The sequence below is a fragment of the Natrix helvetica genome (assembly GCF_964273705.1).
Source record: "Natrix helvetica genome assembly, chromosome: 2".
NCBI lineage: Eukaryota > Metazoa > Chordata > Lepidosauria > Squamata > Natricidae > Natrix > Natrix helvetica.
The window spans coordinates 34,433,468-34,458,577 of NC_138552.1; the positions used below are offsets into that span (position 1 = coordinate 34,433,468).

At 39.4% G+C, this 25,110-nt stretch overlaps 1 protein-coding gene across 1 annotated transcript in view; it reads right to left on the bottom strand.

Moving 5' to 3' along the window:
- The window catches only part of SCAMP1 (secretory carrier membrane protein 1), a 38,055-nt gene extending 18,370 nt beyond the window's left edge, over positions 1-19,685 (bottom strand). The window contains exons 1-5 of the mRNA XM_081942630.1: positions 19,449-19,685; positions 5,337-5,414; positions 4,875-4,973; positions 4,663-4,774; positions 3,052-3,180 (exon numbers count right to left, since the gene is read on the bottom strand). Coding sequence (XP_081798756.1) covers positions 3,052-3,180; positions 4,663-4,774; positions 4,875-4,973; positions 5,337-5,414; positions 19,449-19,505 — 475 coding nt within the window. The 5' untranslated portion in view covers positions 19,506-19,685. The remainder of the gene's footprint in view (positions 1-3,051; positions 3,181-4,662; positions 4,775-4,874; positions 4,974-5,336; positions 5,415-19,448) is intronic.
- Between the last annotated feature and the right edge of the window lie 5,425 nt (positions 19,686-25,110).

Sequence of the window (25,110 nt, forward strand, 5' to 3'; positions counted from 1 at the left end):
AACTTGACCTTTTCAATATCAGTCCTGGATTATAACAATTTATGTGTTTGTAAAAGTATGATAAGAGTAAAGTTTTTACTTCTGAAATAAACATTAACTCTATATATTACAGAAGCAAGGAGTAGTTCTTGCTTTAGCAGCTGATGTTTCTACAATAATTACAGGATGTACAGATTTTTGTAGATACTATTTAATTATCTGAAAGCTGGGCCAGTAAATACATACAGGAATAGCACAATACCCTACAATTACATATATCAAATTATATACTGCTTAAGTCATTTGCAAGTTCTTATTAGTTAAAAAAAGTTAAGCTACATAAAAAATTGTGATCATTTGTACATATACTTTATACGAAAGTTTACGAAAGTATGAATTTTGAAATCTTGGTGGTAGAATTCTACATGAAGCACAAAATTGGCACAGGATTCTGGTTAGGCTTTGAGATTATATATATGTATATATATATATGCATATGTGTATATGTATGTATGTATGTATGTATGTATGTATGCACATATGCATATATGGCAAGGAACATTTTAAGTTTGTAGAAAGAAAATCTTGAAATAGTCAGGCGCAAATAACCAGGAACATTCACTGAGTTCAAAACAGAAGAGTTTATTATTGCTACCTCTATACAAGAATCCAGTCAAGTTAAAAGTCAAAACTAAATTGGAATTAGAAAAGGGTCAACGGAATTACAGGGGCTGGACTTGGGTCCCTTGTGGCAACGCAATGATTCTAAACTGATGACACATTTAACCCCATTTTCCAGCTCAGCCCACTCTTGTTTACTGTAGTAACAGTTTGTGTCTCTGTTATTACTTACAATGGTAGCAGTATGCTACATTAAGGATGGGAAACATTCTACAGTAAATGATTACAAAGTTGGTGAACTATATTTTCATCATCCCTTACTGATGGCTGAAGCTGCTCGTAATGTAAGAACTGGCAGTATACATGTTCTACAGCCTTGGCCTATATTAAAGAAGTTTCTTTTTCTAGTCCTCACTTTATTCTCTCAGCAGGTAATTAATTAATTAGTTAATTAATTAATTAGGTAAAATAGTTATTACTGATTAAACAGAACAGATTTAAATGTTATCTAATTGTCCAATAAGGTATATTTTGTGCATCTAAATACCCAACGATTTATTAAAATGATGTAGTCAATTGTTCTCCAATTATATCTTGATGAAATGCTGGACATGATACACCAGCTAAGTATTTATAAATAAATGGAATACTAGTTTTAGATAACTAAATATTTTTACAATCAGCTGACTGTGAAAGTGAATGTCAAGATAATCGAGAAAACAAAAATCCAGGTGGGAAATTATTATTGTCACCACCCACCGCTACTGTCATCTGCAACTAGCAATTTGCCCAAAGCTAGTTTGAGCCACCATATAAAGCAGTTTTAATAGCAGTTTTTTAAAATATGTAAATATTGTTCCTGGAACAAATAGGATAACTGGTTTAATGATTAAATAAAATATATAAATATAAATATGTGCATATGTGTTTATGTCTGAAAATGCCACCTTGCAAAGGGCATAAAATCAATATCCCTCACTCGTGTTATAGGTATAGCAATATCATTTAGACTTATATACTGCTTCACAGTACTTTACAGCCCTCTCTAAGCGGTTTACAGAGTCAGCATATTGCCCCCAACAATCTGGGTCCTCATTTTACTCACCTTGGAAGGATGGGAGGCTGAGTCAACCTTGAGCCTGGTGAGATTCAAACTGCCAAATTGCAGGTAGCCTGCAGTAGTGCACTCTAACCACTGCGCCAAATTTTGGCTCTTATAGTGCCAAAAGTTTAAGTAAATCTTTCTTTAGATCTTAGTCCATTTAGTTGATTGTTAAGGGCCTATGTGTATAGCATGTCATAATGCAGCCTAATTCCATGAACTCTATTAGATCAGAGTTAACCAAGCTTCAACTGCCCATACACCCATTTGTATATTTTAAAACAGTCATATCAGAAGATGCTTTGCTAGGATGGAAATTGGAAAATATAAATTAAGTAATAAAAAGAGTATATAGTAATGTCCATTAATAGTTATTAATATATTGTTATTAATATATAGCAAACACTATTAAATACAAAGAAAATGCAAATGTATTTTATTGATAAACTTAAACTTTTTCATGAGCATCTTAAATCTAGCTAATGATTGTTGATAGCCTTGTTGCCTCATGTGAAAAATACCATAAGTAGGAGGGAATACATCACCAGTTATCCATCTTTTTATTGTTTCCCGTTCGAAATCATGCTGCAGCTTCATCTTCTGACTATGTAGGGCAAACGGGGAAGAAGCTAACCACCAGATTGCAAGAATATAAGTGAGAGGCAGTCAGAGAGGAGACCGAACTCATTGGTAGCCTCACGTTGCAATGAACAGGGACATACATTTAATTTTGCAATTATTAAGATCATTGGTCAAGCAGGTACAGAGATAGCCAAGGAAATGATTGAAGCCTGGGAAATGGGCCTGTTGTCAGTTAACAGGAGTGTTGATTCACCACTAGCTTATCAAATATTTAGGAGCTGAGGGCTTGGTAGCACAAGGAAATGACAGCCAATTACCAGCCGCCACCACACCAATCAACCAATAAGAAGGCAGCATATAAACACAACTCACAGAACAACCTAGTAGAGAGAAGTTCCCTAAGATGGGCTCCAGCATGAGTATGAAAGCTCGGAAGAGTAAATCTGTGGTCCCGGTGACTGACCCAAAGTTCATTTTTCAATATATCTACTCCTTGAAACTATAAAATACAACTACTTCCAGGCCCTTCCAAGAACTTCTGGTCTTATGTGGATATTCATAAAAAGTTATGCTAGACAGGTAGCAAAATGCTGATTTATTTTATTTATTTATTTATTTACCGTGCTTCTAGACCGCCCCCTCTCCCGAAAGGGACTTGATTGAATTGCACAAGCTTAATCATTTTTGCTTATGAAAATATTCTGTCATTGAAACATTACCTAACTATAATTCAAGACTATAAAATATATTCCATAGGTATTACTTACACATCCACAAATAGTACATAATCTTTACTGTTTTCTGGAACTCTACAGGGATGTCTACTGAGAAATCCTGGTAAAAACAAGGGCCCACTGGGAAATTTCCTGGCAGAGGAGGCCAATTGTTCTTTCTTCCTGCAACAGCAAAAGGCAAATGCTTTGGTACACGTTAAGGGTCACTTCACATTTTTCATTTTATAATTTCTGAAGAAAAGTTTATGGATCGTCTCCTCCTTAAACAGATTGCATTCCAAGAACAATGTGCACATACAAACAAACATATACTTAATTTCCCATAGAGAATGGTAACTGACTGAAAAAAGTTTTGAAATCCTACAAATATCGTACCCCTGAATTAACAGAAGTCAGACATTATTTATTTTCACTTGGAACTGCATTCATTAAAAGAGGCTTCACATAAAGTAGGGGGAATCGCCAGTCCGTGGCTTTAACTAGACACAGCAATTTCCTTTTAGAAAAGCCATTACTACCAATGGAAGCTTTCTTCAGTCTAATTACTGTGTTGGAATCATAACTCAAAAGACAAGAGCTAATTCACTCCACACACTGGGAATCTCACCAAAATAGTCTCCTATGTTACAATTAGTGTTGTATATGAATGTGGGGGTGAGAAAAAAATGTTATTTGAAGTGGCCCTGCTATGCCTTTGTATCCGTCTCCTACAGGTTCTCCAAGAAAGAGAGGTTGGCCTTCGGTGAGGAAAAATGACTCTCACATATCCTTAATTATGAAAACAATATAATTAAAACATTAATTAAGAGTTCATTTCTTAAAATACACAAAATTCCAATACCTAGACAGAATCATTACAATGAATTTAACTTCCAATTAAAATGAGTTGAATATGATTGAGGTTGCAATTCTAGGCAATTTTTTCTGCACAGTCATTTGGAGTTCTTACATTAATGGAATATAAGCACCAATCAATAAACCAACCAGCGGTTTTAAGCACGGACCAGGCTCCATGGTTAGAGAAACTTCACCGATTGTTCATTTTCATAGCTAGTCTATTTAAATAAGGAACATAAATAAATTCCTTAAGTAAACTAAGACTGAAATGGCTAAATGTTATAACAATGGCCTTTCCCCAATTATTAAAAGGAAATTCTTTTCTCTCTCTTGACAATTATTTCTACCCCCAGGGAAACCACTAATGTGAAGAACAATAGTTTAAAACTGGTAGAAAACAATCTTCTTATGAATAATCTAGCATCAAGTGTCCAAAAGCGTCATCTGTCACTTGCACTTCTAGGGGAAGACCGATGAAGTCTTCCTCAAATTCAGTTCACTTCCAGGTGACTATACAAACAGGTCCACATTGTTTTCTTGGCAACTAGAGTGAAAGTGATTGAGGGCTGTTTTGCTTTCCAAACCTGGCCTACAGTCCAGAAATTTCCATATGGTCTCTACTGAATTATTATTGGTATCTTCTAGCTTTTCCATGATCAGTCAAGACTGGCTAGGTGCTGCCATCTACTGTAACAAAAATTGACAAATGTCAGACAATAAACTGCTAGCACCAAGTTATTTTTTCCCCATTACAATGTCAGCTTTGAGGATCACCACAGCACACTGTCTTAAGATACATCAACCTACCTCCCTGCTGATTGAGACTCTGCATCTCTCTTTCCCTGCGATCTAGTTCAGCTGCTTTTCGCTCTAATTCTTCCTGTCGCTTAAGCAGTTCAGCCTGGGCCAAGGCATGCTCCTAAGGAAAAATAAATGCAGAAATAAGCAGTAAAAATTGGTCTGCATAAAAACGTTAACTTTCATTATGGAGATTCTGTTATAAATAATTCCAAATATACCTTTGCAATTTGAGTATAAGCGGGTGGTTCCTCAGTTGGTTTCATTATAGCAGGTTGTGTACTGGGCACATTAGGAATTTTGACATTTCCTGGTGGTGGCTAGTAAATTTAAAAAAAAATCAAAATTATTTCTGAGACACTCATCAGATCTTATGTATCTTACATTATACAGGAACGCAAGATATATGTGAAGCATTACTATAATTTGCTGGATGCTTTATGCATTTCATAAACTATGTATGGAAGTACTAGTGATGTCTAATCTGCTAAACTTTACAAGGTAGTCGTATTATGTCCCATCAGACTATAAGATTACACTTTGTTTTTAAAATAGCCTGCTTCAAACATTGTTTATTAAAATACAAATAGGGTTTGGTCTCTGAAAATATAATGAATTCAAAGTAGCACATACAAATTTTGCAGATTAAAAATGCCATCTAAAAGAAAGATAGAAGTGCTTACCGTTCTGGAGTCTGAGAAAGGGTTGTATTCATCTAACCCTGGTGGGACATTTCTAGTCACTTGTGTAACAGAAGGATCCTACCGACAGAGGCCGGGGGAAAGAGAGAAAAATTATAGAAAATATGTATAAACTAGCACTGATCCCCAGATATGAACCAAAGTAAACACTAATACCTATTCAAACTAGATTCTTTCTAGAACTCATCACAAAATCAACTTCTCTATATTAAATTACATTAGTAAGGAATTATCCTGCTACCCGTTTTTTCCCAAAAGGTTGACATATCCTTACAGTAAGCAGGACAATTCATTTAAAGGAAATGTTGTTCTTATACCGAATTGCTTGCCCAGAATCATGTCCTGTCAGACTCCAACATCTCAGAAATATATATTGTTTAAGATAGTTATTCTTTAACAATGAAAGAAATGTCAGAATACAGTGAGGAACAGTTGAATTAACTTAATCAATGTTCATTTCTCTCACTTGTGCCTTGCTATTACTCTTCAGTACAAGTATATTATCAACATCAGAATATTACAAATATTACTTTATATCTTGTAAAAGTATCATGATAAAGCCATTTTTTCTAATTTTTTCTTTTGATTTCACTTTTATACGTATGGATAGATGTGTTCTATCCCAGTTCGCTAAACACGACAAACCTTCTGAAGTTCACTCAAAGATTCCTTTATTAGGAGTACCAGCAGCCCTGGCCAAAAGTTTCTCTCTCATCACAGGCTGACAAGTCTGTCCATCCAGGAGATGAATAGTTGTCTGCCACATCTATTCAGCTCCGCCCTCTGCCTTTTATCCCCAGAGCTAGGGTGGGGCTTTGCTAGCAGCAGTGGCTTTTCCTTCCCAAGGTTCGGCCCATGGATTTCCACTGCTCTCCTCTCCTCTGCTTCTGCGCATCCACACGTCAGGCACTGGACCCAGCTATCCCTCCTCTTCCCCATCAGCCACATCCAGATCTGGGGGCTGTTGACTCTCCATCTGAGGGCTGACGGACAGCCCAGGTTCCGCCTCTGTCTCTTTCTCTGCCAGCTCCAAGCCTCCTCCTCCTCTTCTGATTTGGCTGCTGGAGGGGCCGGCGGCCGATAGGCCACAAAAAGGTACTTAAGTATGCATAAATCATCTCAGGACACATCCCATGGATCTGGTAACATGGACACCAATCCACAAAACCATGCCCAAACAAAAATGGTAATTTAAAGACAAAATACTCTCTTTTTCTCACAAACACAGCACCCCTATAAAAAAACTTTTTAGAATTCTTTGAAGACTTAAGTTCATTTTTGGTGTAAGTATACTGTGTATACAACCGATTAAGCGAATATAATTGTGCTACTTCAAAAATGTACTAGAAATTATATTTACTAGTATTCTTAAAATAACAGAATAAAGATTAGGCAAATCTGCAGTGGTTTTACTTGTAGATCTGGTTTCATTTAGTACAGAACAGAGAAACCATTTTATTCTTATTTTCCCTATATTGTAAACCAATTTCATGCAGAGCACTTTTTAAACCTATATTAACTTCTATGAAATAGATCTGCTCTTCCTACATATGTAACTGAATTCTCAATTATCAGCTGAATTTCCAGCTTCATCAAGAAACTGAAATACAAAATTCATAATCAATCATGCATTGAAAGCTATGAATAAGCAATTTTATCCTATCAAAATATTATGCCAGGCTATAATTTGAAGAGAAAAAAAAACCAATACTTTGTGCTAAACATGAAATACAGGAGATAATACAGAATTGAACTATTATCCTTTATCTGTCAAATCCCAAGTTGTGATGTTAGAATTCTTCAGCATAACATGGGAGAAATCACAAATAAAAAGGAAGAAGTAAAGTATCTCTTCCAAAGCTGAATTTCATTGGAGAACGGGGCCAGAATATATTACCCACAGAGGTAGCACAAAAAAGGAGTTCTGAGTTCAATTTATCTCACTTTTAGTCCACAGGCTGAAATTAAGTTACTCTTCCTATCTGCTGGAAATATTATTATCTGCCTGCCACTGTTCTCCGAAAGGCAATACATACGGGTAGTTCTTGATTTACAAATCTTACATTTAGTGACCGAAGTTACAGTGGCAGTGGAAAGTGACCATATTTTCACATTTATAATTGCTGAGGCACCCCATAATCACATGGTCAAAATTCGACCACTGGGCAACTGGCTCATATCTATGACGGTTGCATGGTTCCAAGGTCACGTGATCACTTTTTGCAACCTTCTGACAAGCAATGGTCAATGGGACACCATCACAGAAGGTGTCCAAAATGTCTGTCTGCCTCCGCAGCGTTTATTTGGCTTTTATACAGTTTCAACAAGCAAAGCAAAAGCATAGGTAGCAACAGTATCGTTATTGGCTTATTCTCCTTGTCAATCTCTAAGGCCATCCCAGCCAGGGTAGAATCTCACATAACACAATAGTGCCTGGTAGTGCCTGGTTCTACTAATTAGGCGAGCTCATAGATAGTTGAGGTAATCGGTTACTAAGGCGCGTGGCAGTTTGCTGCTCACGGCCTCCCCGTAACCTTTGTATAACCTCTACAGAAAACCAGATTCACTTTATAACTCTGTTACTAACTTAGCAACTGCTGTGATTCACATAACTGTGGCAAGAAAAGTCATAAAGTGGGGCAAAACTCACTCAACAACTGTCTCAATTAGCAACAGAAATTTTGGGCTCAGTTGTAGTTGTAAGTCAAGATTACCTGTACATGCAGTCTCCTCTTTAGGAAGTATTTATCTGAAGGTAAAATAGAGCTATGTCCATATATATCAGTGGTTCTCAACCTGTGGGTCAGGACCCCTTTGGGGGTCGAACGACCCTTTCACAGGGGTCACCTAAGACCATCGGAAAACACATATTTTTTAAAAAATGGAAAACATAAAATAATTTTATGGTTGGGGGTCACCACAACATGAAGAACTGTATTAAAGTATTAGGAAGGTTGAGAATCACTGATATATATGCATAAGGCCCAACTGTGTTAGCAAGTTAGCTTACTATTACAATATGCAGTTCTGTTCATCAGTATACAATTCACACTAATTGATATCCTAGACAATATTTCTCTTTCATTTCTATTTTCCCCAAAACTAATTTTACAACATTATCTTGGACTAATTGCAGTTTCTCTGCATGACTAAATCACGTGCTTTGGTAAGAAAAGCTGCCTCAAGTTGTGCTCTAGATCTTGTGAGTTAAATGGGCATATCCATACTGTTTTGTTGACATGGCACACGCACACACACACACACACACACACACACACACACACTATACAATCTCATTCCAAGGATTAGCTGGCTAGCATTTTCTATTACAAATTCTATGAATCATGCAAAATGGTTCCTAGATATGTTTGATTTTATATTCCAAGAACGTAATGAACAGTCCTAACAGAAAGGGTTTTGACATTGATTACAGCTGCAATTAAAGTATTGTAAGTATAGTGTAGAGAACCCTCCCAAAAAAAGGTTTTCTTAAACTGGCTTGACTAGTGGACTACAGCCAGAAACCTGAATTCAACACTGAACCAAACCAATTGGGAATTACCATTTTGAAACTAACATATAGACAAAAAAAGTAGTATCTGCAAACAACACAAGAAACAGAAAACTTTATTCAACAGTAATATTCTAATATTGCTAAAATGTATGAGATGTGAGAGTTACAAGTTCACTCCATCATATGACAATGGAACAAAGTACCATTTTTATTTCGGTATATTGCACTTACAATTTTTTTTAAAAAAATCTATCTTCCAACCTACACTAAATCAGCATAATAGTTTATAGTTTCTAATCTTCAATCAAGAGTCCTTCATTCTGAAGTAGATTGACTTGGGCTAAAAGCAAAAACCTTTGCTGTTAGCAGTTCCAAAAATTAACTATAGGTTTATTATTATTTATTCATTATTGTCTCCCAAAAAGAAAATGGGCACCTTGCAACATATCAAATATACAACTACAACAATTAAGCACATATTAACAAAACATAAAAGCCATGACAACAGAATAACCATAACAGTAAAAAAAAAATACTATAGAGATTCACAAACACATCAAACCCAGGCCTGAAAATATACTTTTGGGCATACACAGACGTGATCCTTCCTTTCGTAGCTTTAACAAGACAGGAATGAGCCAGAAATAAATAGGTGCAATTAGCACTGCTATTTTATCTGCATTCTGTTACAATTGGAAAATGCTATTTCTCTCCCTCTCTCCCTCTCATTTGGAGCTAAAATATTATTTTTAAAGATAACCATAATGTTTATTAGATTTTAAATTTTAATAATATATTTTGATTGGCACTTCGTAAGTTTAACATTTAAATTTTTTGTATTTTCCAGTTCCTGTTCTTCATATCAATACACTGTGCAGGTCCAAGCTGATAGTTTTGCTCCATTGACTACATAAAGTAATGCAGCTAAATGATATTGCCCTCTCCCCTTTCTTGAAAACAGAATAAAATGTAGACCCAAGTTAAAAATGGATTTGAACATGGAGAAAAAGTCCAATGTAATAACCTCATGCTTTTCTTCCACTTACAAATAATTGTTAGCTGTTTTATATACATACATACATACATACATACATACATACATACATACATACATATGTTGTATTTGTGCTGATAAATAAATAAAGGGAGACTAGTATGGATCCATTTCAAGCTGTTTAGCTCTCATCAGCTAGCCATACCCTTACTGGGATTTGAACTGTATATTATAACTATATATATATATATATATATATATATACATATATATATATATATATACATATATATATATATATATATATACATATATATATATATATATATATATATATATATATAGTTATAATATACAGTTCAATGAGAGTGAGAGAGAGAGAGAGAGAGAGAGAGAGAGAGAGAGAGAGAACATTATATATATATATATATATATATATATATATATATATATATATATATATATATATATATATATATATATATATATATATATGTTCTCTCTCTCTCTCTCTCTCTCTCTCTCTCTCTCTCTCTCTCTCTCTCTCACTCTCACTCTCATTCACACACACACCCCTCTTTCAGTTAGATACCTAGCCTCTCACATCTCTCACATAACAGAATAACAGACGGTGGATATTCTTCCCCAATTCTGAATTAAGGAAACATTAGTATTTGCAGAAACCTTGGAGCCGTGGTAGTGCTGTGGTTAGAAAGAACGTTGGTCTTACCTGAACGTGTCTTTTCAGGGTAGGAGGGGGAGTGGTCACGTGTGGGTATTCTCATAGCCTGATTGGTCCAAAGACTGAGAGCAAACACTTAAATACTCCTGGCTTTCCTTTCCTTCCCAGTTCCTCGAAGGCGAACAGCAGAACTGTAACAATAAACACAAACAACACAACCTCCCTCCCCAGGAGGACCCCGGGCTCCCCTTGGCCCTAACATCAAAAATAGGGCGGGTCGTGACCACTCCCCCTCCTACCCTGAAAAGACACGTTCAGGTAAGACCAACGTTCTTTTTCCAGTGTAGGAGGGGGAGTGGTCACGTGTGGGACATACCAAAGCCCAGTCCCAAGGGAGGGATAACTCAACCAATAACTATGGCCCAAGGGGAGTATCTGCTACCACCCTCTGTAACACTCTTCTCCCAAAGGCAGCATCCGCCGAAGCGAACAAATCCAGACGATAATGTCTGATGAACGGTGTCGGGGACACCCAAGTGGCGGCCCGACAGATGTCCTCAAGGGGGGCCCTAGTGGCCCACGCCGCCGTAGTCGCGGCACTCCTAGTGGAATGGGCCGTTATCCCTGAAGGGACGGGGCGCCCTGCCGCCACATACGCCTCTTGGATGGCCTGACGCAGCCAACGGCCATGAAGGAAGAAAAGCATTGTTGATGATCAAACTCAGATGCTCTATAAGACTGCCTGCGGTAAGGATGAGACCGGTTCTCTGACTTTTTTGTAGAAGACGGGAGGACCTTCTTCTTGTCCTTGTTTTCGACAAGAATCGGGTCGAGAGCCTCCCCAAAGAGGTTGGGGCCCTTGAATGGGGCGGCCGCCAGATCCCATTTAGCCTTATTATCTATCTGCCAATTACGCAGCCACAGGAGATGGCGGGAAGTCACTGAAGTGGCCAGGGCGCTAGACGCGAACTTCACCGTGTCCAAAGTCGCGTCAGCGGAAAATTGGGCAGCCGCAATGATCTTAAACAGATCCTGGTACAATCGTTCATCCTGGATCGGAATGCGATCCTGGAGTTGGTGCAGCCACATGACCATAGCCCTGTTGAAATACGACGCAGAAGCCGCCGCCTTAATGGCCCACGCTGTGGTGTTAAAGTTTTTCCGCAAGGTAAGCTCCGCCCGTTTGTCTTCGGGCTTCAACTTATCAGCCGCGTCCCCAGACACCACTGGGGAGGAAGAGACCAGGGTGGCCACCGGGGCGTCAATGGAAGGTAGCTGAATGGCCTTCGCAAAGGTCTGCTCCACATTGTAGAAGCGACGGTCATTGCTCCCGGGGTTAGGGAAATTGGAGGGGCGAGACCACTGGTTGGTCAGAACCTCCATGAACAAAGGGGGTGCCGGAATCTCTGCCTTGTTAGTGGCCGTGTTTGAAAACATGGCCATATCCGGGTCCCTCGGGGGAGGAACCGTAGGGTCACCTGTGCCCACCTTGGTGGTCTTTCTAGCCTTGCTCAGAAGGATCTTGAACATGGCCGGGTGAAAAAGGCCCTTGGGCGGAGGACTCTCGGGCCTAGCGGTCTCCTCATCCTCAGAGAACCCCATACCCTGGAGATTCTCCTCTCCCAAGGCTGAGGCCTCGCTTACCATAGACGGAGACGATGCCCTATACTGAGACCTAGCAGAAAGGGAACCCCTATCTCTCTGTGCAATGCCCCTAGTAATAGCGGTCGAAATAAGCCTCTTAATGTTCTCTGGGAGGTGCTCCAAATCCTCCCCCCTCCATAAGAAGAGCTAGGCCCCTGAGGAGCCAGCCTATGTGAAGAACTAGGCCCCCTGGACGTTCCCTCCAAGGGATCCTCCTCATCCCCCCTTGCTAACCTTGGCGAGATAGAGGGGGAAGGGGAGGGAGACTCCCTCCGCCTAGAATACCTGCGGGGCCTGGGTGGAGAAACAGAGGGGGAAGAAGGGCTGAATCCTCTGGGAGAGGATTGGATCGATCTAGGCCTGATGGGCGAACGAGACCTGCTGGCTGAAGCCCGCCCCGCAGACCTGGCCTGCCTTTCGGCCCTGGCTAAGGTCTTTTCCAATGCCCTATGCCTCCTTGCCTCCTCTCTGGTGGAGGCCCTGGATGGTCGCTGGGCCGTCCCTGGAGCACCCGAGGGATCCCCGGCCCCCTGGGCTTGTTCCCCTCCTGCCGGACCCTCGGCCTGGCCCTGGGGAATGACCGCGTCCCTTTCCATCGCCTACTCACGTGTCCAGTAGTCCAGGGGACGCGAAGAGAAGGCCGCTGTAGGCCCTTTCGGAGCCTGGACCCTCGTAGTATCAAGGCCTGTGCTAGGCCGCTCGCCTGCAATTAGGCCTGTAGCGAGCCCCGACTTGGTGAGGACCGCGCGCACGTGGCGCGATCCAAAATGGCCGCCGGAACACAAACGTGGCAAAAAGGGCCGAAAACCGCGTGGCGCGGCTCCTCTAGCCTTCCGCTGCGGCTGCGGCGGCTTGGCGGCACCCTGGGGCCTCGCGGCAGTCCCGCACGCACTCCCCCCTCGCTCGCTCGTCTCGCAGGCAGAAAGGATCGCACCCGGGCGAAAAACGCCGCTTCTAGCGATCCGCGGCTTTCCCAGCCGCTTCAAACCTCGTGGTGCCGAAGGCTGCTTTTTTTAAAACGAAAAAGCCTCGGCGCGGCTGCAGCTGCCCAGAGCCGGCACCCCCGCAGTCCCGGGAGTCGGGCTAGGCTCCGTGCCCTCGGAAGGGAGGCAGGAACCCCCAAGAGGCCCCCCCCAAAACCGTCTAGAGGCAGAAACTGTCCCTTTGGGCCACAGCTGCAAATTTAAAATTGTTGGGAAACAATTTAAAATGCCCAATTAGCCAAATTCAGACCAAATTAGAGAAAAGTAAACAACTCAATAATTTCCTACCTACACACAGATTCTCAAGTGATTGGACCAAAAAGACTGAGAGGAACTGGGAAGGAAAGGAAAGCCAGGAGTATTTAAGCGTTTGCTCTCAGTCTTTGGACCAATCAGGCTATGAGAATACCCACACGTGACCACTCCCCCTCCTACACTGGAAAATACAGTACTGCAGATTATCTCTGCCCATAGCCAGGAGTTCAATCCTGACTCAAAATTGACTCAGCCTTCCATCCTTCCAAGGTTGGTAAAATGAAGACCCAGGTTCTTGGAGAGAATATGCTGACATCTTAACTATTTAAAACAATTTGAAAGGTAAGAAAATTTAGAAAAAAGCCAATTAAAAGTACCTTTGTTGAATTTATCCTAAATTTAGTAAGGAGAGATCAATTCTCACATCCGTCCAGGTTGGACTGAGTCTAAAATTGGGAGTAGCCACCAGTGCATGATGACATCACAGATTGTAGACCCAGTCCAATTGGTTACTGGACCGAGCAAATCCAATCTGGCTGCTATCTCCACCAATACAGGAGAAAATATGATTTTCTGTGGAAAAGTGAATCATAGACGGCAAGATAGTGACAAGAGCTACTTCAGGCTAATACAGTTATGCTAATCAATATATGTTTCTCGTGTTCTCTAATAGAGAAATGAAGTAAAGCAACAACTTTCATTGCATTTGACTGGCACCACCTTTCTCATTGTGTACAATTAATGAGACAAAGATACATTATTCCCCCTCGCCACAAAAAAAAATGTATCTATTCATATCCTAGAAACAGTATTTAACTATCTTCCATTACTTATCCAGGGAAGTTGAGAGCCTAACTAACATTCAGGTAACAGAACAATATCGATTCCTCTATTTTAGGATATAAAACAGAAAGAATTCTACATTATAGAGTAGACAAAAACACACAAAAACTTTCTTTTAGGGGGGTTAGCTACATGCAATGTTAATTCATTCCAGGCAAATTGTTTATAAATCTGTAATATCTAAGATAGAATAAATTTTCATTGCAGCCATTTACTAGCAAATTAACTCAGAGCAGAAAGTTTTAAAATGAAAATACCACTAAGTAAACTACTTTTTAAAAATTAGTTACCCTGACTATTGGAATTGCAATTTCAGCACAAACACCCAAACAAAAATAACACTATCCAGGGAAACCAAAGTTGGAGGCAATTTTAAAGATTGGTAAAAGAAGTGACCTATGTTGCCAATTAATACACCAAAAACACAAACGATCAACAAATCCTATCTAGTACAAGTACTGTTTTAATGGGTGAATATGATTTGGTTCAAGATAAACTAATATTGTAGCTCTTGCAGCTATAGCATATCCATAGAGCTTTCCCTCAAGAAATTTAGGAAAATATAAAACAGCAAATACTTGGAAATGAGGTGCTTTCTATTAGCTTCTACAGAAGAACTGCAGTGGAATATAGTACATTCCATAAGACAAATATTTAATCACAATAATTAAATAAAATGTTGATGTAACTATTCACAGAAATTAAATATTATTTGTATGGCCATTAGAAAACATTACAAAATTTTGGGGAAAATGGAGGAATATCAGCATTTCTGAATGTATCTGTCTGATACTTTTTAATAGGGAGTTTTTAATCATTAAACATTTTTCAGCATTGCTCCCAATGCTCAAAGAAGCAATATTCATCAAAGTAGATTTAAGTACAGGAATTTGGATCATTTATATACAAGTAGTCCTCAACTTATGACCACAACTGAGCCCAAAATTTCTGTTGTTAAGTGAAACATTTGTGAATTTTGCCCCATTTTACAACCTTTCTTGCTACGGTTGTTAAGTGAATCATTGCCATTGTTAAGTTAGTAACACGGTTGTTAAGTGAATCTAGTTTTCCCATTGACTTTGCTTATCAAAAGGTTGCAGAAGCTGATCACATGACCCCCAAAGCACTGCAAAAGTCATAAATATGAGTCAGTTGCCAAGCATCTGAATTTTGATCATGTGGTCATGGCCATGCTGCAACGGTCATAAGTGTGAAAAATGGTCATGTCACTTTTTTCAGGGCCGTTGTAACTTTGAACAGTCACTAAGTGAACAGTTGTAATCCACTTGTACTGACAGAGTGCCATGTTGGATGCACAATCCATTGTTTTAATGTTGCTCCTCCTACATGGATGCTCTAACATGAAAGTCAGACTATTTTGTGCCTTAAGATACTCTTCCATCCTCTGAACTGGACCAGAAAATTGTGCTCCTTCCTCAACATGTTACTCATTCTGCGAGGCATCTGGAAATGAAACTCTTTCCCTACCTGACTAATTGGCTTATATTTTGCTTCCTTGTCCTCTTCCTTTTTCATTAGAAACAGGGAGAACTGTGTCATAATGATGTAATTTTTTCCTTCCTTGAGAAAAACGATTTTACAAATTGCTCTTACAAGCAACCTGACAGGTAGACATCCTCAACTATTTCAAATTCCCATATCCTTCTCTGTGACTTTTTGTATTGTAGTGGAGAAGATATCAAGTCTTGGGTTTCTTCTTACCACACTCGTTGCCATGCCAAACCTTTCACTGACAAACCAGCTAGAGTAATGCATTCCTTCACCTCTGTAGAGAGATCACAGGATACAAGTTCCCTGAACATTTATTGCTGACCTACCATGTATCAGCTGCCCGGATATTATTCTGATAGTGCAGGCTATTATTTTTGAGACAGCTCATCTATTTGTTCAGTAGGTTTTCCAGAATCTAGAACTAAGCCTGCCCAATTATCTTATATTTTTCAGAGGCATACAATTAACAGCACAATTCTGGAAAGCTGTTTCAATTATTGGACATTAAGCTCCACCTATATTACATCTATCTTCCTGAGAAATCAAGAGGACATACTACCTTAAGAGTATTAACTTCATTCTTGCATGACAACTGCTTTTAACTACAGCTAAATTTGCTTTCAAAATGCCTCTATTCAGATTTCACTGCTTCAGATCACTCTCACGCCTGCTATCAAATTTATCCCAGTTGTAAGTTATTTGAGTGGCCTCCTCAGGATCTCCTTAAAGAACAGCTAGATAGTGCCAAAACACTGCAGGTCTTCTGTTGCATCACTGTGAAGGTCTCCTAACACATTTAGCTTTCAAATGTGATTTGATTCTACCTGATTTCTCTTATCCCCTCAGCTAAGAAGCTAGATGCCTAGTGGAACACCTTAGACTACTTGCATAGATAAATCCCAACACAACCTCCAGCCATGCTCAAGGTCTCCATTATTTCCAACCCCAGTCATGAGTTACCATCTCCCTTGTATATTGCAACATCAACCCCAATCTTGGGATTGGGGATAAAAGAATTTAGATGGAAATATGTTACACATCTGTCTCAGAAGAGACACAATGGAACATCTTATTCATTGTAAGGGATATCCAGGAAGGGAGAAAGTTCCCTACTGAAAAAAAGTTGAAAATAAAAAAATGGAAGAATTGAAAATTCTCCCTCTTTTTGCTTTCTTCTATTAGGAAAGAGAGGGGGAGGGATGCTGGAAATCACTCCAATTTCCACCCAAAAAATGGAAATATCTCCACTCCCTACATCCCCAAGCAGGAGGGAGGCAAAGTTAAGGAAGTTGTGTTGTCCACTCTTGCCAACAAACAAACAGAGAGATAAGATGCCTTCCAATATTTCTTACACTCAGAGGATGAGAGGGAGAAGATGCTCCTGGCACTACTACCAGATTGCAAAGAAGAAGGAAAAGAGAAAATAGAGAGGAGGTGAGGCAGTGCCTTAAGGTCTAAAGTTGACAAATTAGGAAGGAAAAAGCCTCAGTCTAGTTAAAAAATAGGGCTCATTATGTAATCTGATAATTTTACCTTGTACAAGTGTATTTAATATTCCCAAGAACACCTTACCTCGATCCTTGAAACCTACTATTGGAGGTTTCCAGCAAATTCACTAGAGGACAGATACTGCAACAGAGTAAGCTCTAACAGCTGAAAGCTCAGAAATTATCAAGATAGTATGACCTTTCAAAAAAGTACATAGCATCTTAAAGACTACACATTTATTACAGAAGGCGGCTTCAGGAATTACAAGTCACTTCATTAGATGCACTGAGAAAAATATATGCATCAATGAAGGAAGAGAAGGCACAGAAGTTAGCAAAAAGTCAGAGAGAGATGAAATAGAGTATGCAGAAATAATTATAATTATTTATACATAGTGGCCATTGTAATGGTAGGTAGTAAAATTCTTGGGAGAGGGGCAAAGAAATGCTGCCCCAGGAATGATCAGATAAGAGATAACATAGCCTGCAGCTGGACAGTGAGACAAGAGGCTCAGAAGGGATCTTCTCTTGTTTCTTCAGCTAGGTTGGAGAATTGTACTTTCAAATTAATGTTAATGTAGGTTTGCAATAAAGTAAAATTAGCTTATCTGGTCGTATTTCCTCTCTGGCCTACCTGATATAGCTGACAGCCATTGACAAAACAAAAACTGGGTATGATATAGGCCAGGCATAGACATCTTAAATTGGGTGAGGCCATACTTTAAGAATTTAAGATTTAGCCCATTAGAAATTCAAGCTGGTTTAATAGTAGCTGTCTTCCTTCAGACATCAGTTCTAGCTAAGCTTAAAGATCTGAATGGAGAGGATCAATAAGGTAAAGAATTTTAAACCATTTCAATATATTTTGAAAAGAAATACATAAGGTTGAGTTTGGATAACTTTCACTGAAATTGATGGTGATACATGGTACATCCACCATGAATTAGGTCCCCCCAGGTTTGGTGTAGGCCCCTACTGTACTGGGATTTTAAAGGGCCCTAAGGAAGTGGTTCTTCACAAAATAGAAGGAGGGACTACCACAGTGGACCAGAATAAAAGGAAGTCTTAAAAATGTAATATGGAACTCTAAGGGAAGATGTAGAACAGACATTTGAAAAGTAGAGGAAACAGCAGGGGCTGTTGAATATGAGTTGTTGGTTTTAGTAAAGAGCAGTATGGGCTGATAATCTTGACTTGGATTAGGCACTGTTTGTAATGCTGAAGGGAGCTGTAAGGCACAGTTCAAAGAAGCATGCTGAAGAGAAAAAAGTGATTAAAACCTACTGACAACCAACGGAGAAGTGTATTGGAAATGGCAGAAATGTGTAAGATCAAAGCTGATCAGCTAGGAAAAGGATTGCTGCTATTTGTCTGAAATGGTTTAGGGTTTCCTGCCTAAGCAGGGGTTGAACTAGAAGACCTCCAAGGTTCCTCCCAACTCTGTTATTCTATTCTATTCTATTCTGTTCTGTTCTAAAATTTGATAATCCTCCAGCTGACCTTACAAAGTGATTACCTTGATATAATCTTTTTAACCTCCCTTCCCCTCCCCCAGTCAATTCAGCTGCCTTTGCTTTTTAAGGAACTTAATACTTGCAGGCACATTTGGCTATCTCGCCAAGTAATTCATAAGCCATTTTAAAAGTACCAATCATCAACTCAACTGTTTCTTTCCATCACTGACTTTTCCTAAACAGGAGATGGGGAGGCAGACGACGTTACAAGCAGGCACCTGACTACAGAGGGCAGCACCCTTCTGGGAGAAGGAAACCACTGGAGCATCCCAGCCCTACACCCCTCCGCGCACCTGTCCACCCCTCCTCTACAAGCCCTTTCGAGGGCAGAACATCGCTCATACAACCAGGCAGCCTCCTCCTCCTCCTCCTCCAAGAAAGGCAGGGAAGAAAGGGCAGGTTCCCAAATGGAGCTTCCTTGGGAGGCCAAAGATCGAGCCCGGCGAGATCCCTCTATCCTGCAAAAGGGTGGAAGGCGGCGGGGCGGAACAGGACACCCCCGCCCCCGTCGAAGGTAGAGTTAGCAAGCATGTCCGCCAGCCCTGACAGTAACGAATAACAAACGCTCCCGCTCCAACTCGGCGTGCTCCAAGCGGTGGCTCAGCCGAGACAGCCGGGGGCTCGTCCCCCACCTGCCCGCGTCTCCTTCCCTCCCTCCCTCCTTACCTTGAAAGGGTTGTTAAGGTCTGGGTCCGCGAAAGGGTTGCTGTCGAAATCCGACATAGCGACAGTCAGATAAGCGCTGCGATGCGCGAATGACGGCCGCCAGCGACTTTATCCGAGCGCCCCAAAGGCAGCCCCGTCCCTGCCGATGCCTGCCGATACCAGTAGATCCGGCACGAATACCCACCCACCCCCCGAAATCCAATGGAGCCCGATAGGATAGCCAGGCATCCAAGATGGCCGCCCAGGAAATGACGTAAGGGGCAGGTACGCCAGGGGGTGAGGAGTTGGAAGAAGAATGAAGCGGAGGGAGAGTGGGGAAGGGGGCGTGCTTCACGGGTCTATTTTGGGGGGCGTGTTCTCCTTTTCTCTCCCGTGTCTAGATTAGGGTGAACTACCAGGTAGTTCTCTTTGGCGCTTCCCTACGCTCGTTTAAGGAATGCAGCAGCTTCAAGATGATCTGTTTTTATTGATGAAATTTTGCAAGTTTTAGAACAGGGCTCCCCAAACTTGGCAACTTTAAGACTTGTGGACTTCAACTCCCAGAATTCTCCAGTCAGCAGAGCTGGCTGGAGAATTCTGGGAGTTGAAGTCCCCAAGTCTTAAAGTTGCCAAGTTTGAAGACCCCTGATTTAGAATTTGGATCCCGATCGCTTTTTGATCATATGTGTTTCCATTACGAAACCATTATTTTTAAAGGTTAACGTTTCTTGATGCCGTATTAAGGTTCTTTCATTTATTTAATAATAAAAGCCATACTTTGGGGTGGGGGTGGGGGGATGGAAGCGAAGATAGCTTTTCTGCAGCTGTTTTCAAACTTGGCAACTTTATGATGTGTGGACTTCAACTCCCAGAATTCTCCAGCCAGCAATTCTGGAAAAGAATTACAAGATTGGAAAACACCACTTTATTGTCCATGTCTGGTATTTGTCAACTGATAAACTTTTAAGGAAGATGATTTATTATTGGTTCTGTTCTCTCCAAACCAGCAAAACCTGGCTTTTGTTGAAACGAATTGTTTACATGTTTTTGCACATTATATTTAAGACTTGTTTAGAAAAGTTTTTAATCATTTTTATTAAAGAATTTTTTAAAATAAAGATAAATATAAACAGTGAAAATAGAAAAATAAGTAGAAATGAACAATTATAAAGATATTCTGATCTTGACAGTGGTTTTAGATATATTTATATTTTGCTGTCTCGAAGTTTCTTTCTTTCCATAAGCTACTGTTTCTAATCTTCTAATCTTGTGAACCATAGTTCACAAATTCACTTCTCTCTTTTTTTTTTCAGCGAAAAGTCCATAAGGGGTTTCCAATCACTAATAAATGTAATTGAACTTTTTATAATTTAAAACAAAATGTCATCTGTTACTATGTCATCTTCACCAACTATTCTTCCATTGTGGATATTTCAGTCTTTCTATTTTTGTGCATATAAAAGGTTGACAGCAGTAATCCATATGTAAAAATAATCTTCCATGGCTCTTTTCTAATTGACTATCATTAATCTAGCAAGAAAAGTTCTGCTTTCAGTCAAATGTTGATAATTAAATTTCTTTGTATCAATATATGCATTTGAACCCAGAAAATTTAACTTCTAAAGTCTAGGCATGATAAAATTACCCTTCATGTTGTCCCCATTTCCAACAAAAGTAACTTATACATTCTAGACAATCTTGGGGTAATTATCTGTTTTTATGCATCCTAGACACATCAAGCTCTGATTTTGAAAACATATTTGCTAGAACAAATAACATATATTTTTTTAAAGCAATATGTAAGCTATTCACATTTTTTAATGTGGTCAATTCCCCATTCCCAGCCATCTTCATTTCCCCTTTCCTGATAAAATCATTTATATTTAGGCTTCGAGCCATCTCAGATTATCAAATTGCTGTCTTTTTGACTGATGTCGTGATCTGAGATGTGAAGAGTCTAAAACAAGGCTGCGTATACTGTAGAAGGGATAGGACCAAATTAATACCTTGAAAAATATTTGTGGATTACAAAGGAATTGCTGGCCAAAACTACCAGCCAAGTAGGCAATGATGAAACTGTCACCGACTGATGCTTGGTGACACTTGGCAGTGCATCATCAAAGTGGAAGTGATCGCAAAAACCTAGGCACAGATCTTTCCTGGTGGTGGTGATGATTGTTTATTTTTCAATAAACACCAGTGGGTCATATTCAGGGGTGAAATTCAGCAGGTTCTGACAGGTTCTGGAGAAACCTGTAGCAGAAATTTTGAGTAGTTCGGAGAACTGGCAAATACCACTTCTGGCTGGCCTCAGAGTGGGGTGGGAATGGAGATTTTGCAGTATCCTTCCCCTGCCATGCCCACCAAACCACACCACAGAATTGGTACTATTTTTTTTTGAATTTCACCACTGGTCATGTTGCTGGATAGGTTGCATGTCATGCAGGCTTGTCTAAACAATAACTATTGTATTTGTTACCTGAGTTTTTGATGGGGGGGGGGGATCGGAATGCCAAAGTCATGTTTTCCCCTGTTTCCCTGAAAATAAGACCTCCTGGGATAATAAGCCCAATCGGACTTTTGAGTGCATGCGCTAAAATAAGCCCTCCTTGAAAATATTCCAACACAGCAGCAACTATGAGGTAACCACACTTTCCACCTCCTGCACCTCAAAAATAATAAAACCTCCCCGAAAATAAGGCCAAACGCTTATTTTGGGGTAACAAGAAAATAAGACCCTGTCTTATTTTCAGGAAAACACGGGTACTATTAATACTTTGTTCCTAGATATCTTATTACATGATATTGAATATGCTATATTTCACGGGACTGATAGATAGTCCTATGCCAACCTTGTGTTCAATTTCCAGCTTTTTCACCTCCACTCCTTACTCTAGTTTTCAAATTCCCTGTGTCTGACATGGTATTGGTGCACACTTTGCAGCTTTAGCACAGTCCTTGATGTAGAAACTGTGTTTTAAAAATGCTACCATACAGAGAAGCTCTGTTTGATCCCTATCACAAAAAAACCCATCCTGAACTTTCCATTATTAGAACTAACTAATGGAATAATGTGACTGATGTACTGTATATAATAAATACATATTGCATAAAAACACCACATTTATAATAGGAACCTGGAGAAAATAGCCAGCTGAAACAGAAAAACTATACCTTGACAGCTCTTCATTCTGGAGTTGTAGTTCCAATAATCTGATGGGATTATCCTGTCCCACCTGCATCGACAGGAAACATGCTGTGGACCTCATGAGTCAAGGAATTTGGGCTGGTGGAATGCAGAAGAGCCTTTTTTGCCATGGCACCTGCCCTTTGGAACATGCTGACCCCCCCACTTCTCCATGATAAAATCAACACTTTCCTTTCTAGCCTTTCGAAAGGATTTCAAGACCTGGTTGTGCCAGCTGGCCTAGGGTCCCAATGGGGAAATGACATCTTGGAAGTGATTAATCGATTAGTCAGACCCCATCTCCACTTCTTGCACATCTTGCTCCCTTCCTATCTATCTTGGTTAATTGAATTGTAACTGAATTTTAAATATATGGTTCTTACTTAATTTAGTGTTTTGTGTGGTATTTTAATTGCATAGGTGAAAGCCGGCTAGAGTAACCTCAGCAAGGTAGATATAGAAGTTTAATAATAAACAGAAATACATTCAGAGGCTATCAGATTTTGGAAAGCTGGCCTAGAGACGTACAGTTCTGTCAAGATTCATCTAAAATCGAAATGTACTATCAAAAGTTTGCTTATGCTCATTCTATGTATCATTATGTCATTCATTAGAGGACTGTAACACAGTGATGAAATTAAAAAAAATTCTCTACTGGTTCTGTGGGCGTGGCTTGATGGGGGTGTCATGTGGTAGGGTGGGCGTGGCCAACATTTTTTTTTTACTTTTTAAAGCATTTTTTGGGCGAACCAGTAGCATTTTTACTACCGGTTCAGGTAAACAAGCCCGAACCTGTAGCATTTCACCCCTGCTGTAACACAAGAATTACCATTTATTTCTGTTTTAGAGTGTCATGCCAATAACTATTATTTTCTTTTAAGATATTCATTATTTGAGGGTCTGCTACAGACAAAGCCTCATGAACTATCAATCTGCCTGATTTACAGACCATCCTGAGCCCCCCTTCAGCCATAGCCTCTGTTTTCATGCAGGCTGATAGGAGTTTCTATTAATCACTTTAATATGGATCGAACAATTTGTATTATTGCATGCATTTTTCTCCTTCTCTAAATAAAAATTAAAGAAGTATATGTGTGGGTGTATGTGTGTGCAAGTATTGTAGAAGGTACCTTGTAGAACCAATTAACATTTATTGCAGTAGATTACTGTAATAAAATATGCACACTTAACAGTATTAACAAACTCCTGAATTTTAGTGTGGCAATTGCAAAGTAGTTTCCAGTTAACATCTTTGTCAAAGTTCTCCCAATTGCTTCCCTGCAATTGATACTGGTCTTATCCTCTGGAGTAACAGAGAATAAATCTAGTCATCTTTGGCATTGACAGCCTTTCAGATATCTGAAGATCATTATCATAATTCGCCTTTTCCCCAGACTAAACAAATTCAAGTCTTCAGTTTCAATTGTTTCTCATAGGACTTGCTTTCCAGATTCCTCATCACTTTTGCTGTTCTCTAAATACACATCCATTTGTCAATGTCCTTAAAATGTGGTGGGCAGAAGGAAAGAGAGTATCACATTTAGAAGAAAATGGAGCAGAACCATTTAATTGCTATGATGTACACAAGAGTGCATAGTTTCACTGACTATAGCCACTGACTGCAGCTGCATCAAATTTCTGGCTGAGCTTGAGCTTGAAATATACTAAAACACCCAGAACTTTTCAGATATGTGCATCTATTCCATCTCTTATGCTTTTTTTCTCTGTTGAATTCTATGGTGCATTTAATTATAAGCTATTAAACTATATGAGATAACTGCATCTTCAGTGAATAATGGTGGTTATAGAATAAATCTCCCAAATCTAGTAGGCACCTGATAAGCTGGAATTGCTATTTTTCAGAATTTTAAGTCATGCTAACTAGGAATGGGAAACATGAGTAATGAACTCCCAGCTGTTAGTGACAAACGAGCAGTGATATCTACTAAAGTATACTTTCTACTTTTATAAGCTGCTTTGCAATATTTATACTTTATGCATTTTTGTGGTTGTCAAGAGTCTGACTTGCAAATACAAAACAAAGAGCTCATTTTTTTCTTTTTTATTGACTAAATCCCCCCCACAAAATTATAAGAGGAAAAAAAGCTATTTAAAAAGCTGCAAGACATGTATAATATATATTAATGGAAATACATATATTAACAAATTAAAAACACGATTGGTTACAATCATCCATGATTAATCTATTTTAATGAATTCTGCAAACCATCAAATAGTTAAAGCCATATGTATGTTTTTCTGATGCTGAACAATATTTTCATCAATATTTTTTTGTCCAGAGGTCGGCACCCATTTGATAAAGATGAAATATCAATATTTGAAGATATTAAACTCAAAGTTGAGTTAATATATGTGATAGCTTCTTTACTACAATAGAACAATATATTTAAATAATATATTTCAATTGCATCCCAACATAAATACAATGAGGTCATTTGTAAAATATTTCTTGTTAAAAGATATAAACTAAACATC